Source organism: Sander lucioperca, chromosome 6, assembly GCF_008315115.2.
Source record: "Sander lucioperca isolate FBNREF2018 chromosome 6, SLUC_FBN_1.2, whole genome shotgun sequence".
Classification (NCBI taxonomy): Eukaryota; Metazoa; Chordata; class Actinopteri; order Perciformes; family Percidae; genus Sander; species Sander lucioperca.
Window position 1 is genome coordinate 11,671,718 of NC_050178.1, and position 19,659 is coordinate 11,691,376.

Here is a 19,659-nt window from a genome sequence, read left to right on the forward strand (position 1 = left end):
TCATGTAATTATTGTTCATTTCTGCTTGCACATGTTATACAGTATGTGTTGGTCGCTGACCGGTAAACTGTACATATTTAAAAAAAGGAGAATATTTGCCGGCTCCGTGATTTTCTATCTCAGTGTACCGTAAGTGTTGCCTTCATTTACTCCTGCCAGATGTAGTTACAGTGGGCGACTTAATCATTTTCCTTCATTAAATTGTACCTTCTCATCTTATTGCTATTCAAATAAACCTGTTCCCATATGTCTGATTATACTTTTTAACATAAGAAATAATTCAGTAACTTGAATATAAACTAAACTAAACTTTTAATGTCATTATACAGTATTTTTTTATTACTATTTCTTTGCCAGATTAGTTCTGTGAAATATTATTACTGCATATTATTGATGCAGTCCTCTTAAGGAGCTCCAGTCATGTAATTAAGCAATCAATAATAGTTTCATTCCAAATGTTTCTTCATGAATGAACACACAGTTTGGCTAATGGACTGCAATGGGATGAGCTGGTGTTTTGTCACTTGTGCATGCTCTGAGATATCGATGATGTGTCCACTATGACATTTCTAATGTGGGGATTTGTTAACCCTGTGTGCTTTTGTTTTGAGTCACTGTCATTTACTGTCAGATAAACCTTTATTTACAACCTACAGTGCATGAAGATTAACAATCTTTATGACAGTTCATCTTTTAGATTATAATGCAGCTATCTCTCTATGTACGAGGGGCTGAGAGGAATACATACCAGACACATTTTTCATTTTCAATGTCAAGTCTATTCTGAAGATTAAATTCTACAATGTGGTGTCAAATTTAAGTTCAGATCATGGAGGACCACCAATTTACATCCTTTTCTACAATGTGTGTCAGGTCATCCTTTCCTGGGGGTCATTTAATATACTCACTCTCATCTACGTATTTGTATATATATACATATACAATACATATATATATATATATATATATATATATATATATATATATATGTGTTTTTTGTGTATTTGCAATAGGACCAATAGAGCCTGTATTTGTTTTATGGTGTTGTGTAAATGGACTGTATGAGTCTTTCACGTTTCTGCAATGCAGGCAACAAAATCCCCGTCTTCCTGGGTCTCACAAGCTATCTTGAGCACAGAGCAGACCCAAACAGTGCAGAACAACATTCGCAATGCAATACTGCCAATCTGCTGCTTCAATAATGGTTCCTCTTTAGTCCTCTTATGTGAACATAGCCATAATACAGAACATCCAAAGGCCTGATCCTCGTCCAACCTACTCCATCAGGCATTCACTTTCCGAGCAACATAGACGAGGGAAATGCTTGAATAGCTTTCTTGACTCTTGTTTTTGTCTTGTTGTAGAGGTGTGTCAATAGTTGTGCCTTTTTGTGAACTGCATGATTTATTTCCGTACAAAATCCATGTTTTCCAGCAAAAAATAAAAAGGGAACAAAAAGACCACAAAACTTGTACTCATATATCACTCTATGTAGAACTGAAATACTCAAGGGAACCAAAATATGGGATGTGGTCAGGACATATCTGTGTGTTGTCTAAATGTAATCTTAGGAAAATAAAGGCATTTTAAGTAGCCTCGTCCTGTGTGGTGTGTAAATGGAATCAGACGGTGCTTTTCCACTTTTGGTCAGTGGGTGGCATCATATTATAGATCATGAGAAAAATACTAGGAAGAGTGTTGTCACATGTCAAACCAAACAAAATGCAACACATCAGCAGAATGATGAACAAGGATGCTGGACTGAAGTTTGTGTTAATCGGAGTTTATGCGTAATATGCGTGTAATTGTATGTGTTTCTAAAATATATGCAAACACACTGTGGAGACTAATTTGATTATATAATAATCCAAAGTAAATATGAACAGAATAGAAAATTAAATCTCAGTCTGGCAGGGATCCCGTGAATGTAAGATTATGAATGGGACTCATTAAATCTTCTGAATAGGAATTAGAAGATAAATTACAGCCAGGGCGGTGCTTCTAAAGCTAACATAATAACATAAACACAACAGGTCTTTGTGTTGAGTCGTGATGATATAATGAAATAAAAGTGATATACAGTACATAAATAAAATAGAATTCCCTTTATTTCATTGGGATGTTTTTTTTTGCTGTACTTTAGCTTCAAAGTTCCTTCTTGACATTTAAAACGGCAGTTGACAGAACAGTCTCACCTCAGGGTTCATTGAGTGGCTGTTCTGGAGCTTTGGGTCATGTAACACGATCTTCATCAGAACCTTATATTCATGTTGAGTTTAAAGTTGGGGTTTTAAAGTTAAGTTTTAAACTTCAAAACAGCAGCTGCAAAACAACCTCACTTTTGCCATCCCACCATCTGCTGATAAAGATTTTGATCTTTGTATGATCTTTATGTGACTAAAAGCTCCACAACGACGCAGCAATTTTTTAAATTGCGGTTAAGAAGAATTTGTCATTTGTGACATCATACTTCAAGGTTAAGGCTCTTAAATCAGAGATGATGCTTCCACGTTCCTAAAAAAAATGTAGCTCATCCATCATCCACTTTCCCTGATACATAAGAGCTGATTTTCAAGGTCTGCAAATGGAATGGACAAAAGAAATATTGCAGTTTCCATGGTAATACCTCCGTGGAAATACCTGCAATATTTTGTCCATATATGTATCTAGAGATATTCTTGATGTGATCACGCAGTTTTATAAATGCCTCACTCCTGGACAATTTGTTCATGTAAGAAAAACACATGAAGTGGTTGTGTTGGCATTTGCCTTTTTTTGTAGAAATATTTTATGAATATGTATAATATTTATTTTTTTCTGTCAGGGAAGGTGCTACTACTTTGTATACAGTACAGTAACATGAAGCTTTCACATCTGATGTAAAATGTGTCTTTATCCCTGCAAATGTTAGTTACTCAACAGGCAAAGTTAAGACTTAGGATGATAGGATGAATGTAGGAGGAATGCAGGTATAGGTATGGCTTCTGGTATCCCTCACTCTTCTTCTCAGCCTTCCTGCTTCTTATCTCACTTGGACAGTTTAGTGATGACCCGGATTAAAGCTCCATTCTCATCCTTCAGTCTCTGGTTCTCCATATTCAGCTCTGCTTTAACCTGAAGAAAAGAGCATGAGACAACTAAAGTGGGCACAGATGTAAAATGACATGTTTATTTCAGTTAGCCTAATAGCTGGTTTGATTTGCATTGAGAGATGATTTTATGGAAAGTACCCCATGCCAATCTCTAGGTATGGTGAAGGGTATGTGATGATGTGGGGCTATTTTAATTCCAAAGGCCAAGGGAACTTTATCAGTATGCATAGTATCCTGGATCCATGAAATAACTGGCCTTTAAAAATAAAAATATGCCTGCCTCTATGGGAATTTAACATAGGGGTGTACTTACTTATGCCCCCTGTATTTTAAGGAAGAACATTTATTTATTTACGATACATTATTCATTCACAAAGAAAATTGGTGTCCTTAAAGATTGGATTTTTCCTCATTTTTTTAGTTAAGGCACTAAGATCAATTTCCAAAAGATGATTTTTTTATTCTTCTTTTTAGTCAACTTTAGCATGGGTGTCCTATTTTTTTCACATGACTGTATGTTAGTTATGTAACAAACATACCTCCTAAACAAGCAGTGTTGTTGCCTATACAGGCCGTGCGCTGCAAGGGTTGCGCAGGCGCTCTGATCACTCGTGTTGCTGGACATTCTTAAGATAACACAAATAATATTTTGCATAACTTTTCATAAGATATCATTAGAACCGTTGTATGAGGATATGTTAAACTGGTCACTGAACTTATCTAGTCATTACCTGATGGAGCTGCATGTGAGAATGCAAATGTCCAAATCAGTGAAGCTAAAGGATGAATTACACAAAGACGCCAAGGAAAATGTCTAACTGGAGAGACGAACAAACGATCAAAATGATCAGACAAAATCAAGGACCGGCAAAAGACTCAGTTGTTCATGACCTAATTACGAAGCGGTTTGTACTCAACTAAACCAAACAGAGTATTTCCAGTAAGTGTGAATGTAGTCTTGCTTTCCACAGCGCTGCGGAGGAAGGTCTGGCTAGTTCACACAATGTTCCTGGATAGGAGAAAAACGTGCTCTGGTTAATTAGCATTTCTATCAACGGTGCCTCTGCAAAATAGCCTCGGGAAGGAACTTGTTTTGGTGGAATGTGCACATTCAACATTTATTTTAGTCGTGCAACAGAAAACTCAGATTGGACAGAAAGTCCAGCTAGCTGTCTGGATTTACCCTGCAGAGATCTGAGGAGCAGTTAACCGATAGTCCTCATAAATCCACCGAAGTTTAGAATGCCAACACAATAAAAGCGGAAGGTGACGGACATCCGGCAGAAAATGAGGGACATCTGGCGGAATTTCTGGGGGCACTCTAACTATCCCGTTAATGAAATGTTGTTGATATAGACTAGTGATAATGTGACTGAAACAGACAACCTCCTGTTGTGTACTTCGTGTGTGATGGGGACCATGTAAATACCGGACAATGTAAAAACGGCTCAACCTTTTATGGTCTTATTTTTAATTTATTTATTATTTGAGGATTTTTGAAAGCTGGATAGCATAACAAAAATATTTTTCTGGACAACTTTACTCCTTTAAACATCCTTTAGTATTTTGAGGCCTTGTCCAAAATCTCATCACACTGTGAGTCACTGTAACAGCTATACGTAGGCTCTAGTCCAACTGTTTTACATTTCTCACTTTTGTTCCTGCTGCTGACTAATCCAGAAAGGAAATTAGCTTTACAATAAAAGAGTCATCTGATTTGGATAAATCTGGGCTGTTCATTATGATAAAACAAATACAATTACACAAACACACACATACTCTTTTACACTTGACACACAGACACAAATGGACCAGACTTGCTAATTTAAATACACACAATAACAGTGCTTCTCTGTTGTGAATATCTATTTTCAAACCAGCATCCCATGTTTGTTTAGCTCTCATTCACAGATAACAAGAGGTTGTTGTTTGCATCCTCTTGGGCATAACACAGCAGACATTTGTGAACGTTAGGCCACAGATGAATACTGATGGCTCGGTTGCTGCAGTGTCAAAGTGCTCACACATTCCACAGCCAGCAGAGCATAATGGTGACAAATGATGTCAGCTAAAACCACCGTAGACAGAGCTGCTAACGCCACGGCTCCAAGTCCCACAGACCCTTTACACTGTTTGGATTTGATTGTTCATTGTTTTTCTCATGTCAAATTATCTTAACTTTCTCCTGGATAAGAGATCTTGCTATATTATTATCTATTATACAACTATTACTACTACTATATATTTTTAAGGAGACAGAATATGAAAATAATCAAGTGCATATTAAGGTGAATAACAATAGAACTATGAATTACCTTTAACTGTTCTTCCATATCTGATATCCTCTTTTTTAGACTCCAACTTTCCTACGAAAAAGAACATTCAATAAAAATAATAAAAATATGAACTCAAGATAAACACTTTGAATTAAAACATGGTTATAAGTATTAGTCTAATGCTGAGTTGTTACCTTTTTTTCTGTCTCAAGCATGTTGGAGCCACAATCTCCCACTCTTCCCCTCTGCAACAATGACAGGTTATTATCAAAAGATTATAGTAGAAATCCTTGAAACTGTATGATTATGGGTGCTACATTTTCAGAACAGTGAGCCCAAGTGTTGATGTAAAAATATCCAATATGCACACAGCAACTCTAAAGTGGCTCACTGTTATTATTCCATAATTCAGACCTGCAATCTGACAGTAATGACATTGCAGCTTCCTTGTATAACTGCTATCTTTCATGTCACATTTCTCTTACATTACCTGATATCAAAACGAGAACATAGAATATATGGAATACATTTCTGTATGACAAAAAAAACCTGAATTGCAGAAACTTTTGGGTACTTTTTAAATTGCCTCTTCAGCAACCATTTTTCTTCAGTTCTTTCACACTTCAAATTAGGTACTGTACATTAACTGTGTGTATCGTACCTGTGCTCTCTGCAGCTGGTCCTGAATCATGGCCAGTTCCTGTTTACTTGTTTCCAGCCTGGACTTGAGTCTTTGATTGGTAGCCAGTGCCTTTTCATACATCTACATCATAAAATATGCACTTGTCAGCATTTAAAATGAGTGTTTGATTGTTTTCACAGCACACAGACATTGACATCAACAGCCACAGTTTGTGTGGTAGTTTTAACCGTTTAGTATGCAACTAATACTTTGTTTCATCACCCCATTGACAACTATGGCATCTGGTACAGGTATTTTAATGGTGCCCAGATCATGAATCCTAATGACTTTAGTTGTTTCACAACATTGTATCTATAGACCTTTTTCACAGCAGACATGTTGACATGTCATAGTAGGAAAAGCACAGGTGTATTCAAAACCATTAATGATGGCTGCATTCCACTTAGGAGAGGCCCTGGTGTTGTGCATGCTGACTCACTGAGATAGCTTACTGGGACACTTGATGGAATTGAGCCATCGTTAAGGTTATCAATTTCAGCTGTGCTTTTCCTACTATGACAAGTCAAAATGTCTGCTGTGAAAAAGGTCCATTACAATGAACAGGTCAAAGTTTATACTTATCCAGTGAAATATCTCAACATCTACTGACTAGATTGGCACAAAGGTGTGTATCTTTGTTTGCAAAACTAATTACATTCTCATCGGTCTTAGCTATACTTTGTGTTTGGCTTTGTTTGGTGCTAAATAGCCAATGTTAGCATGCTAACGGCTAAACTAAGATGTTGAGCAGGGTAAACATGGTACCTGCTAAATATCAGTATGTTAGCATTATCATGGAGAGCATGTTGATGTTAGCATTTAGCTCAAAGCACCGCTGTGCCCAAGTAGCTTCACGTCTTTAGACTGCTTGTTTTGATTTATAAACCAATCATTTAGACTATAAAGCATCAGAAAATAGAGAAAAATACCTATCATAATTTTCAAGATAATGCCATCAAATAGATTTATTTGGTCGACCACCAGTCAGAAAACCCAAAGATATTGAATTTACAATGATATAAAACCAATGTATAAAACGTATAAAAAATGTATCCAGAAAATGTGCTTAACGCTTGTGTTATCCACAGGTCAAATTTGACCCGCTTTCAAAGTTTTTTTTATGTCAGAAATATGGGTTTCTTTCAACCAAATTGCCCCAAAATAACATGGATGTATGTTGTATGGAACCCATGCAACATTCTTCGCAGGTAAAATTGATTACTTTCATTGAATGTTGGTGTTTTATTTAATTTTATAGCATTTTCATTTCTTAATGGTTTCAAAACAGTATCCTGACTTAAATTTGACTTAAACCAGTCTGTGATCCCCTCAACATCCTCTGATCTTAACTATTCCTCAAAAAAATAATAATTTTTTCTCATCAATTTTTACTCAAATGATGTACAATGTCATATAAATTAGGTTTATTGACCATGATTTTTAAAAAGCATTAAAAAAAAAAAAATAAATAAAACGTTGGGGGGCACCCAACAGCGCCCAAAGAAAGTAAGTTCATTTTCAATTTTGACCCGGAAGAAACAACAAGTTCAAGGTCAACGGAAGGACAACACAAGGGTTAATAAATGACATTAACAGATTATCACTTAGCAACATTTTAGCCTTTTTTTTTCTTTCTGTGCACCAACTAGTCTAGGGACTAGTCTTTTCTGCTCTACTGTTTATGTAACATTTTGTTGTGTACTTTTATTTTAAAATTTCTGTGTTGGCGGTGCAACATCCTTTGGAGGCTGGATATTTGTATCTAATTTTCATTGGATAATTGTCAAAGGCTCAGCCATCTTGTGGTCTGTCTGTCTGTCTGTCTGTCTGTCTGTCTGTCTGTCTGTCTGTCTGTCCGTCCATGATGACGTCCCTGTGCTGAAAATCATTGGTTGAATAAAATGCAGACTCTTTAAAGGCAAGGTTGGTAATGTTAAAAAGTTAGCAACATTTGAAAGTAGCATCTCCTCGCGGCTCCATCTAACCCCACCCCCTGCCCTCGGGGCTCTGACCCCACACACAGAAGTGCACGAGCACCGATGTGTCGCTGCTTCAGAGTGAACGCAATTTTACTTCATGTCTCATTCAACGGTAAGCAAACACCTAATATTATCATACCGAATGTTTAAAACAAACATGACTACTATTAGCAATGCAGCGATGACGCGCATTGAGCTCAGGCTCGTACAGGAGAGGGGTAGAGTACCTCAGCAGGGCAAGGAGGCTTTTCATTGGTTCTTTCCAAACTGACCGCTAGACAGTGATGTGTCTTGGTGTTTTAACAGGATTACAGCAGCTACAGATGACGGGTCTTTTTCGCTCCTTTTTCAGAGCCCATATGTTATTTATTGCTGTCGGGGTGTAAAGACCATTTCAAACAATATATAAAAAAGTGTATACTGGAAATAGTTACCAACCCCGCCTTTAAGTGAGTTTATTAATTGTCACGTGATCACATTTAGTTCCTTTGTTAGTTTAGCACCACAACAACAGTCACTTGAAATATTATCAACATGCAAAGTGCGTCACCTGCCTTTTTATAGTCATTGTTCGCTGTCTCTTCTTCTGCCTTTTTCCTTGCAGACAATCTGTTCTCCCGCCGCAAGAAGTAGGACTCAGCGTGGTTTGTTGATGTGTCGTTGGAGACATCGGACGAGCTCAATCTGAAAACACAAGATTAACCATTCAACACTCAGCTTCTCTGTTACTGTCAGAGTTTAATGTCACAGAGACACTGATTGATTCTCTCAGGCAATAGAATCTTCTTTTGTATGTATTGATGGTGTGAATTAGATTTGCTTACCTCGACAGTCTCTCGTGCTAAAAGAGAGGAGAAATGTTTTAGAACTGGCTATCTGACCAAAATGAAAAATGCAACAACCACTCTAACTTTTTTTTTTTGTAAGGATAATCTTGATTATCTTACCCAAGGTACTTAGTCCTAACTAAAACCTTACTTGGCCTAAACAAGTCATTCAACCCCATCATGACCCGTGCTCTACGTCAGTAGATGCTCATTACTGTACAAATAATGACATCACACAGCTTGACTTCATCATTTGTTTGACAGGCTGTTTGGTCGTGATGTGAGATTTATAAGGTACCGTGTGGAATCAAATCCACAAACGAGGTTGTAGTTTGTACCATATTGACCATTTCCTCTGCATAATATTGTAAACATGCAGTCGCAATGCACACAGGACATATTTTAATACTTCACAATCAGCAAGTACGTTCATTATCAATAGATCTAGAAAGCAAAGTGCAGTGATTCTTTGAAGTGACAGAACCAGGAATTCCTCATGAAAGACTTACTTATTTTTTTATTTTTTTTGGTACAGTTTTCCAAGAAAGGTTTTTATGGTAGTCTGAAATACCAAGCCAAGTTAAAGGAGAGAGGAAGTGATCGCTTAAGTAAACTGACAAGCAGAGATAACTAAACACATCCAAAAAAGGTAATAGCTCTGGCAGTGGCTTTCACAATGTGTTCATTATTGTCTGCTGAAGTTGGAAGGGTTATATGCTAGCATAGATTGAACACTATTCTTCCAAATAAATTCTCTTATTTAGTGTTTTTGATGATGATGATGACAGAGAGTGCTATCTAACACATTGGTGCAAAATCTCCCATAGGTGTTCCATTTGGTTTTCATCTGGTGACTGCGAAGGAGGGGGGCTTAAAGAGACAGGCGCTAAAATGGAAAAGAATGTTTTTTGAACATTAAAGCATGTAAACATTTTCTAGTAGAACCCCAAAATACAAGTATGAACCTGAAATGAGCATGCTATGGAACCTTTAAGATATAAAACAGTACTCAGCGGGGATAAATCAGTGTTGCCATATCCTCTCTGAAGATACTGAACCCATCCTCTTTATCTTTAAACGCTCTTTCATCATATTATTCATAGGAAAAGCTTATATGACTTACTCTTTTAGTTTTTATTATATTCACTAATGGTATCCATCAATCAAATATTCAATAATGATTAATAATAATAATCAAAGTAATTATCTTGCTGCACTGAATATTGCTGCAGACATCACTTTTTAAGACAGTACATGCAGTTCCATTTTTGCATTGTACTCTATTGTTTTAGACATAGACTTATTCTGACAGTCACATAAACTAAAGCAAAAATCAGACTGGTGAACACTGCTTAAACACTTACATGTCTAACTACATCATAGAGATGGCAAGTGGATATCAATAAAGAAGTAACAGGGCTTTAAGTTGCAGACACTATGTGTAAACACAGTGATATGCCTCTGCTCAGACATTTACAAGACCTTTGGATCTTCCCCAGAATCTGATGTCAGCTCATTTTAAGACTCTCTGGACACTTGGATATGCTCGGTAAACGGTCATTAATGATATACAGTGTGCAGACTTGGAAAAAGCTCTGGTTTAGATTAAGCAACAGCACATATAAACAGATGCTGATGGAAACATAGGCTTTTGTGTCCCATGTATGTGAGCGACTCTGTCACTAAGCTGTCCTCCAGCCTTTCTAGATCCTGTGAGGAACTTCTTGCCTGCTGACCAGCTATTCCCATGTGGAAAATGTGAGTTTCCCGTAGGACTAGCAGAGAGATAAACATCCAGAAATACTGCCTCTGAGTTCCCACAAGCCAGTCCTAAGCACTCTACCCCTCCTCCTCTCTGTTCCCTGTCATCCTTTCTGTCTTTCACCCCCTGCTTGCTTTCTTTCTTTCTCTCTCTCTCTTCCTGTATCTCTCTCTCTGTGTCTCTCCATCAAGCTTTCCCAAGTGGATTCTTAGTTAACATAAACAAATAAGACTAACTGATCGTTACAACTTTTCCCTGGTTTCAACTTGCAAGTTTTGTTCCTCCATGCTCATTCACATCAACATGCAATTTTGTGTCCCACTTAATGGGAGTTATTATGAACCTTTAGAAGCATGTCAAAGTGTTATAAGAGATAAAATAAAAAAAACCTTTATTATCTGGGGTGACATAGGGGTCTAAGATGCGTACCATGTAACCACAATTGAACACTTATAAGGATAGAGGCAAATGCCCAAACAAAATTAAAAAAAAACCCAAACAAACTTTTATAATCTAATCCACTAACATGTTTCTAAAGTTTAAAGTTGTACAAAGATTCAAAATCTATTCAGATCAGCATGCTTTGATAAATAATACACTGATAGAATTGGCAAATGGAAACAACACCATATGTAATTGTTTGTATATGATTAATTGTCAATTTAAAGTATAAAAATAAATGCCTACAATGATATCATAGCTTTAGGGAAACACTCGAAGAGTCACCGAGTAAATCATCTTTTGAGAAATTCCGCTTGTATACACTTTGTCTTTATTGCACCACAATATAAAGAACGTATTGCAATAGTGATAGTGCCATAGACAGTGTAAAGTGGATTAGAGGACATTAGATACAATCTTTAGTTGCATTCCAACAGCTGTCATGTGTAAACAGTGTTTTCCAAAAAAGGACTTTGTTTCAAATGAGGCAGTAAGAGGTCATTTATGGCTACACATAATTTTTTCCATTGATCATGTAGGCTAGTAAAATTATCTGCCAATGTACGTACGCACACACACACACACACACACACACACACACACACACACACACACACACACACACACACAGAGGAATACCTCTGTGGCTTGTTGCAGACAAATTTGTTTGACAATGTCTAAGCTTTGATGTTAGTGTTTGCATTATTTCAACCATGGCATTTCCTCTAACTAAACAGACACTGAAAAGATTAAAAACAATGTGGCCTTACCCTCAGGCTCTTGGTGGTAGATGAAGTTGGAGAGGAGTCAGAGAGCGACTTTCTGATGCGTGGCTGATCATTGTTGTGAGAAAGTAGAGATGACATTGCTCCCGAGCTGCTGGCCTCCGCATGCAGCTCTAATGTGGTCCAAAGTATTTCCAAAAAAGTTTTTTTTTTTTTTTTTTAAATAAAAGTTCTTAAACAAAAAAGCAGCAAAGATGGAGAAACCTACTTATAATCCACTGATATGAATTTATGTGGCTGTTTCCTTGATCTTCCTTGATCTTCATGTGATGGTGAGACATTGAATATCTGATGAGCGTGAAAGAACTGCACAAATGTGAGAGCTGTGGAGGAAGTGGTGGGACTGGGGAGTAGGCGGGCTGTAGTGTGTATGTGTAGACACAAGGATCTGACAGCAGTATTGTTCACACGGGTTCTCCAGGGACTCTGGGTCATTCAGCCAAAAATGGAAAAAGAAAAGCATAATTAGTCTTTGTGTTTAGATGTAGCCTAAATGTGAAATTTGCTTACATAGTGTGTATTTCATTTTCATGAATTTCATTTTGGTACTGTATTTAGGAAAGTGTGCTTATCACTGTACTTCCCTTTGCATTAAAAATAAGTATGAAACAACCGGAGGAAGAAGTAGATATTTTACTTAAATACAAGTAGACCTAAAGTAAAATCCTTAATTGTTGTTAAAATGGTATTTAAGTTAAAGTACAGAAGTATCAGCATCAAAGTGTACTTAAGGTAACAAAAGTAAAAGTACTACATGTATATTATATTATTAAGTCTACACTATTGACTTTTGGAAGTCTGTCCTCTTTGTATTTTTTTTATTTCCTTTTGTTTAGTTTATTATTTTCATTTTTACCTCGATATTATAGTTTGTATATATTTTTGTATTTTATTGTATATACATTGCAATGACTGAACCTTTGTAATCTATGTTTTGAAATAAAGTTTTAAAAAAAAACATATTAATTATATGCATGATGCATTGTGTGCACATCACTTTGATGTTGCAGCTGGTAAAGTTTTAACTACTTTATATAATGCTGGATAGCTTATAGTAATCTATAATAATACATAATTATTAGTTGATCATATTTTGTGTTAATAATCTTAACTGTAAGTATAGTGTTGTCAAATAAATGTAGTGAAGTAAAAAGTAAAATATTTCCCTCTGAATAGTGGAATAGACATATAAAGTAGGGAAATACTCAAGTAATGTACAAGTACCTCAAAAATGTACTTATGTACAGTACTAATGTAAGTGTACTTAGTTACATTCCACACCTGAAAACACATGTTAACATATGGTAACTCCTCAATTAAAACAACTGGTAGAAGGTACATCAGAAAGTAGAAGTAAAATGTAAATGCATGCAGTAGATGGCCAAGCGCACATGGGTTTGTGTTTAGAGTGAGATAAGAGTGTATAAAAAACAACAGGTTGGTCAGATGCACAAATATACTGTGCTTAGGGTTAGATCTGTTGTTTTAATTTAATCAAGCTGAGGCTGCATGTGTTGACAGTTAAGACGCGTTTACATACCTTTGGAGTATATTCCGTGACATAGCTGCGTTCATTACGTTAGCACAGGTCATTTGTTTGCAATGTATTCTCCTAAAAAGAGAATCCTAAGGGACTCATGTTGTAAATGCTTATGCAATGTGACAAATACATTTCATATAGCAAGTACACCGAAAGGTTTCACACAAAATATTCGATAAGGGTTAAAAATCTTAAACGATCTGGTTGTTGGAAGGTTGACAAGTGTTAGTGGTCCAGGTGGTGATACACACCACGTGCATCGTTTTATGTCTCTTTAATCAATTCCAACCTGACTCAGAGTAGGCTGGCAGTGCAAGCCTTGCCCTGAGCCTGCTGTAATCTAATGACAGAATTAAATAAGACAAATCATTTCACACATTTCTATTCTTGCCCATATTTTGAGCTTTTTTTTGACGTCTTTTTTTTCACAGTTTGTTTTTGCTTTTTCCAACGTTTTAAATTGTTAAATTTTTCTTCTACACATATTCAGCGCTTATTTCTACATCCCATATTTTCTGATATAAAACAAAAATTGAAAACGGGTCAATGTGACCCGAAGTCAACACAAGGTTAAGCATGTCATCATTTTAAAGATATAAACATTATGCATTTAACATTCAACTATTAAACCTCCCATTAGGTTTTGCCTTACATCTGATAACTGTTCTCCATTGAATATGCCTGTCAGCTTGTTTCCACCTGGCTATCATGCCCCCCTTTTTGATGTTTTGTCCTGAGAAAGTAATGTAATTACTCCCATTAATACAAATTAAAAAAAGACCAACTGTCAAATGGTGTCTGGGCAGAGCTGCCACACTTACGTAAGTGTTTAAGTCTTTAAAATGCAACCTCATGGCAACCCAAGAGTAATTTCAAATGAAAGACATGTGGTTGCTGTTTCTTCACAATCAAGGGTAACTGTAGTCTACACAACACGAGAAGGCTAATGTATGAAGCCAGATGTACACTAGCTAGGTGTTGGATTTCCCCTTTTAGTAATCTTACAACCAAGATAAAAATCATGATCAGATCTCCTCTTTAGAACGTTTTTGGTTCCTCTTTCACATTTGTTGATTTTTCTTCATCATTATAGTAGTGATCAGGCACCACCTGCTGGAAGAACATAGAACTTTAACCTTTTCACAAAAGAGCTTCATGATAAGAGAACAGTATGTATCAATGGAATCATATGTACTCACATGTACACTTGTACCATAAATAACTTCAGGGAGAGAGGCGCTACATACAGTATGTACGTATGTTAAATTACAAGCTGTAAGTACAGTTGCATTCATGTACGCTTTCATATTGCAAAAAAGTATTAACATTTCATATGCTCATCTTGTCATGTGTAATTTAATAAAATACAGTTCATTTAATTAAAAAAAAAATGTAAAATGTTTTTGTGACATGCCAATTCTACAACAGAGTGATAGGAAGTGTGTTAAAATTACTTTACATAACTAATGTAATTTTCATCAACCCTTTACTTTCGGTAACCTGTTGCTCTTTATGTGACTTATTTTTTTTACTTTCAACCCTTCCCATGTTTCTGCTGACTAAACTATGTATTTCATATTGAACTAACAACAGCAATCATACTGTATATCAATACCTGTTGTCAAGACTTAAATTAATACAATTTAAGCAATTTTGATTTTATTAAAAAATAATTATTCATTTATCAAAGTTCTACAAAATTCTTTGTGTTTTTCAGTAATAGACACCTGACACAAAATGAATGCTGTCACAATCGCACTCAAGTAGAATAAAACAAATACTATAAGAGTGTGCGGCATGTAAAAAATGTCCCTACTAATCTCAATCAGACACAGTCTTATGAACTAATTATTTACTGGAGCATTTCAAGTAACACTACCTGTCCTCCTCATTTTCGTCCATGAAGACCTCACTATTTAAGTCAGCTGACTCTTCCTCTACAGTCTCCCAGTTTTCCACATCTTCAAAGAACTCCTCTTCCAAAAACTCGGCCAAAACGTGACCGTCTACAATCTCTTCTGTGACCACCTCTTCTGCATCAACCCAGCAACCTAATGCTCTTCTCTCTGTTCTGTAATTTCCTCGTCTTTTTGCTCTTCTGGTGTAATTTCTTCTTCCTCTTCTGTCATTTATTCTTTTATTCTTCTTCTTTCTCCTCTATAACCCCACACACACACACACACACACACTTCCTGTTCCAGTGGCTGTTCTTCCTGCATTGCCTCGTCCTTGTCCAACATCTTCTAGCTGTGCTGTAGTGGAGCTGAACTCCTCTGCTGCTGGACCCTCCTCATTTGACTTAAGTTTCATTGACCAAGAAGGAGCATTTGCCAACTGAGATAGACAAATAGGTTATTATATATAATATCTTCTCCTCCACACCCAAACATTTATCAGTCTAGCGAGTGAGAGAAATTATTTAGCCATGGTGGTTTTCAGTTTAAACCTTTTACATCAGTTCTTGTCATTGATTTATGTCAGACTGAGCTGTGATATTGGTGTACTAAGTAGGGTTGTGCATGACAATACAGTCTCCCATGAGACGATATAAATTTGTTAGCGAAATTTAAATAGGCTATTGTTTATACCGTGGTCCTATGAATATCTCTGGGTGTATTAGGCCATTGTGGGTAGTGTTACAAATCACTGCAGGGCTTTTGAACTAACCAAACACAGACATTTCAAACTGTTTCTCAATTGATTATTGAGAAAATGTACTATATTAATATTGTGATACAAAATTATACATGTGTACCATGACAGAGCAGCCAGCAGATAGTACTGATGATGTACAACATCATTAACATTATTAATATTTCATACAATAGCCGGGCTGTCGATGTCACTGAAACGTGACCATGCAGTTGCTCGGTCAAGTCGTGCCAAAAATACAAACAGGTGTCATTTTGAAATGCCTTAGTAAGACATTTTATTTTGAAAAGATAAGGTTGTAAGACAGTCTTCAAAATAAAACCACCGACCAACATTTTCCATCATACTATCCTCTAAATAGCACACACTACAGGTGACTGAAAGAATTGTGTCATACCGTATGACAGTTATTTCATACGCATACTTATATATTTGTTCATTGGATCATATAAACTCATTCGTTCAAAAATGGCAAACGTAATTCGTTTACTTTGAAGGAAATTCACCAATGTCCGGTATCTTACGTTTTCTTCTTTAGCTAGCGAGCTAAACGTCTCGCATTGACCGTTTATATACTGTCTATGGCATTGACAGACCTCTCCACAGCGCTCCCAAGCGAACTTAACGCAGCGCAGCCATGTTGTCATGCTGTGATAGATATCCCCCGCCCCCACCCTCTTCCATGCAACGCCGAAATTAAGTTCAAACTAAATCTGTAAAAGTATGTCACAATGACCCGCGCAGCAGAAAAAAAAAACACATGTGAAGTTGGCTAACTTAATTGTGCGTCCGCCATCTTTATCACCTGCTGGAGGTTTGTGATTCTCTTTGCGTTGTTGTAAAAGACTGACAGACGGTCGAGACTGTGCAGCTGTTGTAAAAAAAAAAAACACCCCATGATTATAGAGCCCCCCCGACTGAAGATAATAATGAACAACAAAGCTGGAGAAGTATAGCTAGGAGTTTATCCTTTTCCTGGACTGTCTGTGATACTGATGACTCCGACGAAATGGAGGTATTTTCTTCTTGTGGTTTCTTTGACTTGCGCTTGGCCATGGCAGGAGGAGAGATGGACTGGACGGACTTGGAAGAGCTAACGGTTACGTGTCTTTAGTGAAATGGATTCAGCAAAGTGTGGCTTCTAGTCTGGATCTGAAAAGGTATCACGTTGTCTATTCTGCTAGCTAGACTCTCCTAGACTCTTTGACCTAGCTACTCATGTCCCCATACCATTCACAGCGACTGCTTGGGTGGGGGGCGTGACAGCATGTTATGTAGCCCAACTGCAGTGGTGGAAGGATTGCACACATATCCACCATTAAAATATAATACCACAGTGTAAAAACCATAGAAATAATCCTATGGTAAAACACTCCGTTCGATGCAAACCTCCTGCATTCATAACTTTAATTAAATAAAAGTGAATCAATTTTGGCATCAAAATTAAGAAGACCTCCATAAATAACTTAAGTGTTAAAATGTGTAACAAAGCAGCATTCAAATGTTATAAGCTGGTCCAAGTTTAACTTGTAGGCTATTGCTATTGTGTTGTTTATTTTCAGTAAGGTTAATGCAGTTGAAGAGCTTATCATATATATCTGCACTATATTGAGGCTGTTTTGAGGATGTTTATTTTATTTCATCTTTATTTTTACAGACAAGTCATTAAGAACAGGTTCTTATTTACAATGGCGGCCTGACAAGTGGTATAGCCACTTAGGGAAAGGGAAGGAGGGCTCGGTAATAAATACATTAGAAATACATACAGTCTAGAAATGACATAAAATACAATTTGAAATACTACACAGAAAACTATAAACACTTATAACTAGATAAGTGCACAGGTACATGGGTGAGTGAATAATAAATGTAGTGGACTAACAATTACAGCATCATCTTTCCTGGAATGTTGTGGCGTAGATAATTAAGACACTCAAGCAAATTCCAAGTAATGTTACCTCAAAACTATGCATGTGAAGCATTTGAGTATATTTACTTATTTACTTTCCCACTCCTGGTGGCACTTATCATGCCAACCACCTTCATGGAGCTGAAATTGAAACTCACTTACAAATTTACTCAAGTTTAGCAGTCATTTTTAATCAAGTTTGTGGCCACATAGATAATTTTTTGGTGCCACCCAAAGAAGTTTAAGCCATCAGCAAAGGAAAATCACCAGCACCAAAACGTCTTTACTTCCAGCAGTCAACTCCCCTCTCATCCACAGCAGCTGTATTTTTTTTTTGGCTAGCGCTGATAAGGGTGGCTTGACTGGACCTGAACGCTCCGTGGATCGTGTTCACACACTTATCAAACAAACTAGACTTTGGGGTCAAGTGCACTCTGATCCGGGCCCAGTTTCCTGATATTAAAGCCCCCTTACTGCATTATATTCCAATATATTTGTATATTTTGAATTGTAACCTGCCTCCTGAAATTTGTGTTTTCCTTCACATAAAGTGTCATCACACACACCTAAACCAAGGCCATAGCTGCCAGTAGCTCCCCACAAAGCGCAGATTGGTCAGAACCATGGTGGTTTGGACACAAACACATTACTTGAAGCTGCATTATCTTGTAATATCAAGAGAATCCAGCTGCCGTGCAAGGCAATATTTGTTGAGTACCTGCGGCAAACGCTGCCACTTACTGTATTGGCGTTGCTGTCATTAAAAAGCTGATCTCTCCTCACCCCCTTATCGTTGAAAGCACCACTTTTTGGGAAATTTACACTTCACAGTGCTGATCTACTTTGGCAATGTGCCACCACATGCAGACTCTCTTTGCGGTTAGCACAAAATTCTCCTCTGTGGTACCCGGCCAGTACCAGTGGTAATTGAGCTGAGTAGCAGGCTAGATAAAGCAAGCGCAACCATAGTCTTGGTGATCAGCGAGGGTCAATCAAAGAATTACAACATAATTATAGATAACTATTGACGGTCATATGTTGCATTCTGTCACACAGCGTGCAGTCGATGCAAAATCAAACAATCAAGTGGTATGTGTGACATACGTGTTGTAGTGATGAGAGTTTGTTGTGAAGTTAGCTCATTTTTAGCAACTTAGCTGCTGACCTCGTTTATTTTATTTGCCAACGTATATATTTTTTACATAAGGTGTGCGTTAATTGTCTATCTGCACCTTTCAAAGTAAGTCTTTTATTGATGAAATAACTTACACAGCCAAGTGGAGAACAGAACATACAGACATCAAGATGAAACCGTGCAGTCTGTCTAATCATGTAAGACTTTTACATGAATTTACAAAGCCCTGTACTCAATCTAGTCTAACATTAAGCTGCTTAAACCGCTTTATGTGTTACATGTGTGTAGCATACTTATGCATGAGATAAAAACAACACATTGCCCAATAGGGCTGCTAGTGGTCAATCATTCCTCAGTGTTAAATCATTGTAACTTTGAAACAAATGAGACAAATACGAGACAAATAAAATATAAGTGTTTTAAGTTGGTTTATTTTATGTAATTTGAATTAAATCAATGAGCATAGTGGAACTCAAACATTTGAAAACATACAATGTGTGCCATTTTGTAGTGTATTTGACCTCATCTTCAGTAAATAGAAGCAGGATGATGAAATATCTCCAAAGTTTAATAGTACAG

The 19,659-nt window shown here is 36.9% G+C and overlaps 1 protein-coding gene and 2 long non-coding RNA genes across 4 annotated transcripts in view; 2 read left to right on the forward strand and 1 right to left on the reverse strand.

The window, feature by feature from the left end:
* Positions 1–1,767: 1,767 nt before the first annotated feature.
* LOC116051470 (protein phosphatase 1 regulatory subunit 12B-like) lies at positions 1,768–12,195 on the reverse strand. Its single transcript, XM_031301923.2, has 7 exons — positions 11,830–12,195; positions 8,854–8,870; positions 8,584–8,713; positions 6,030–6,131; positions 5,563–5,613; positions 5,408–5,458; positions 1,768–3,114 (listed from the first exon to the last, which is right to left on the reverse strand). Exons 1-7 carry the CDS (start codon positions 11,923–11,925, stop codon positions 3,028–3,030), a joined length of 534 nt encoding a protein of 177 aa, XP_031157783.1. The 5' UTR covers positions 11,926–12,195; the 3' UTR covers positions 1,768–3,027.
* LOC118495361 lies at positions 9,382–11,089 on the forward strand. The gene is made up of 3 exons (XR_004897737.1): positions 9,382–9,505; positions 10,356–10,405; positions 10,555–11,089. It is a non-coding gene; the product is annotated as an uncharacterized LOC118495361 (long non-coding RNA).
* A 4,410-nt stretch (positions 12,196–16,605) lies between the features above and the next one.
* The window catches only part of LOC116051473, an 87,656-nt gene continuing 84,602 nt past the window's right edge, over positions 16,606–19,659 (forward strand). The window contains exons 1-2 of one of the 2 annotated variants that reach the window (XR_004897736.1): positions 16,606–16,850; positions 17,098–17,196. This is a non-coding gene — a long non-coding RNA (uncharacterized LOC116051473). The remainder of the gene's footprint in view (positions 16,851–17,097; positions 17,197–19,659) is intronic. The other variant, XR_004897735.1, reaches the window with a different exon arrangement.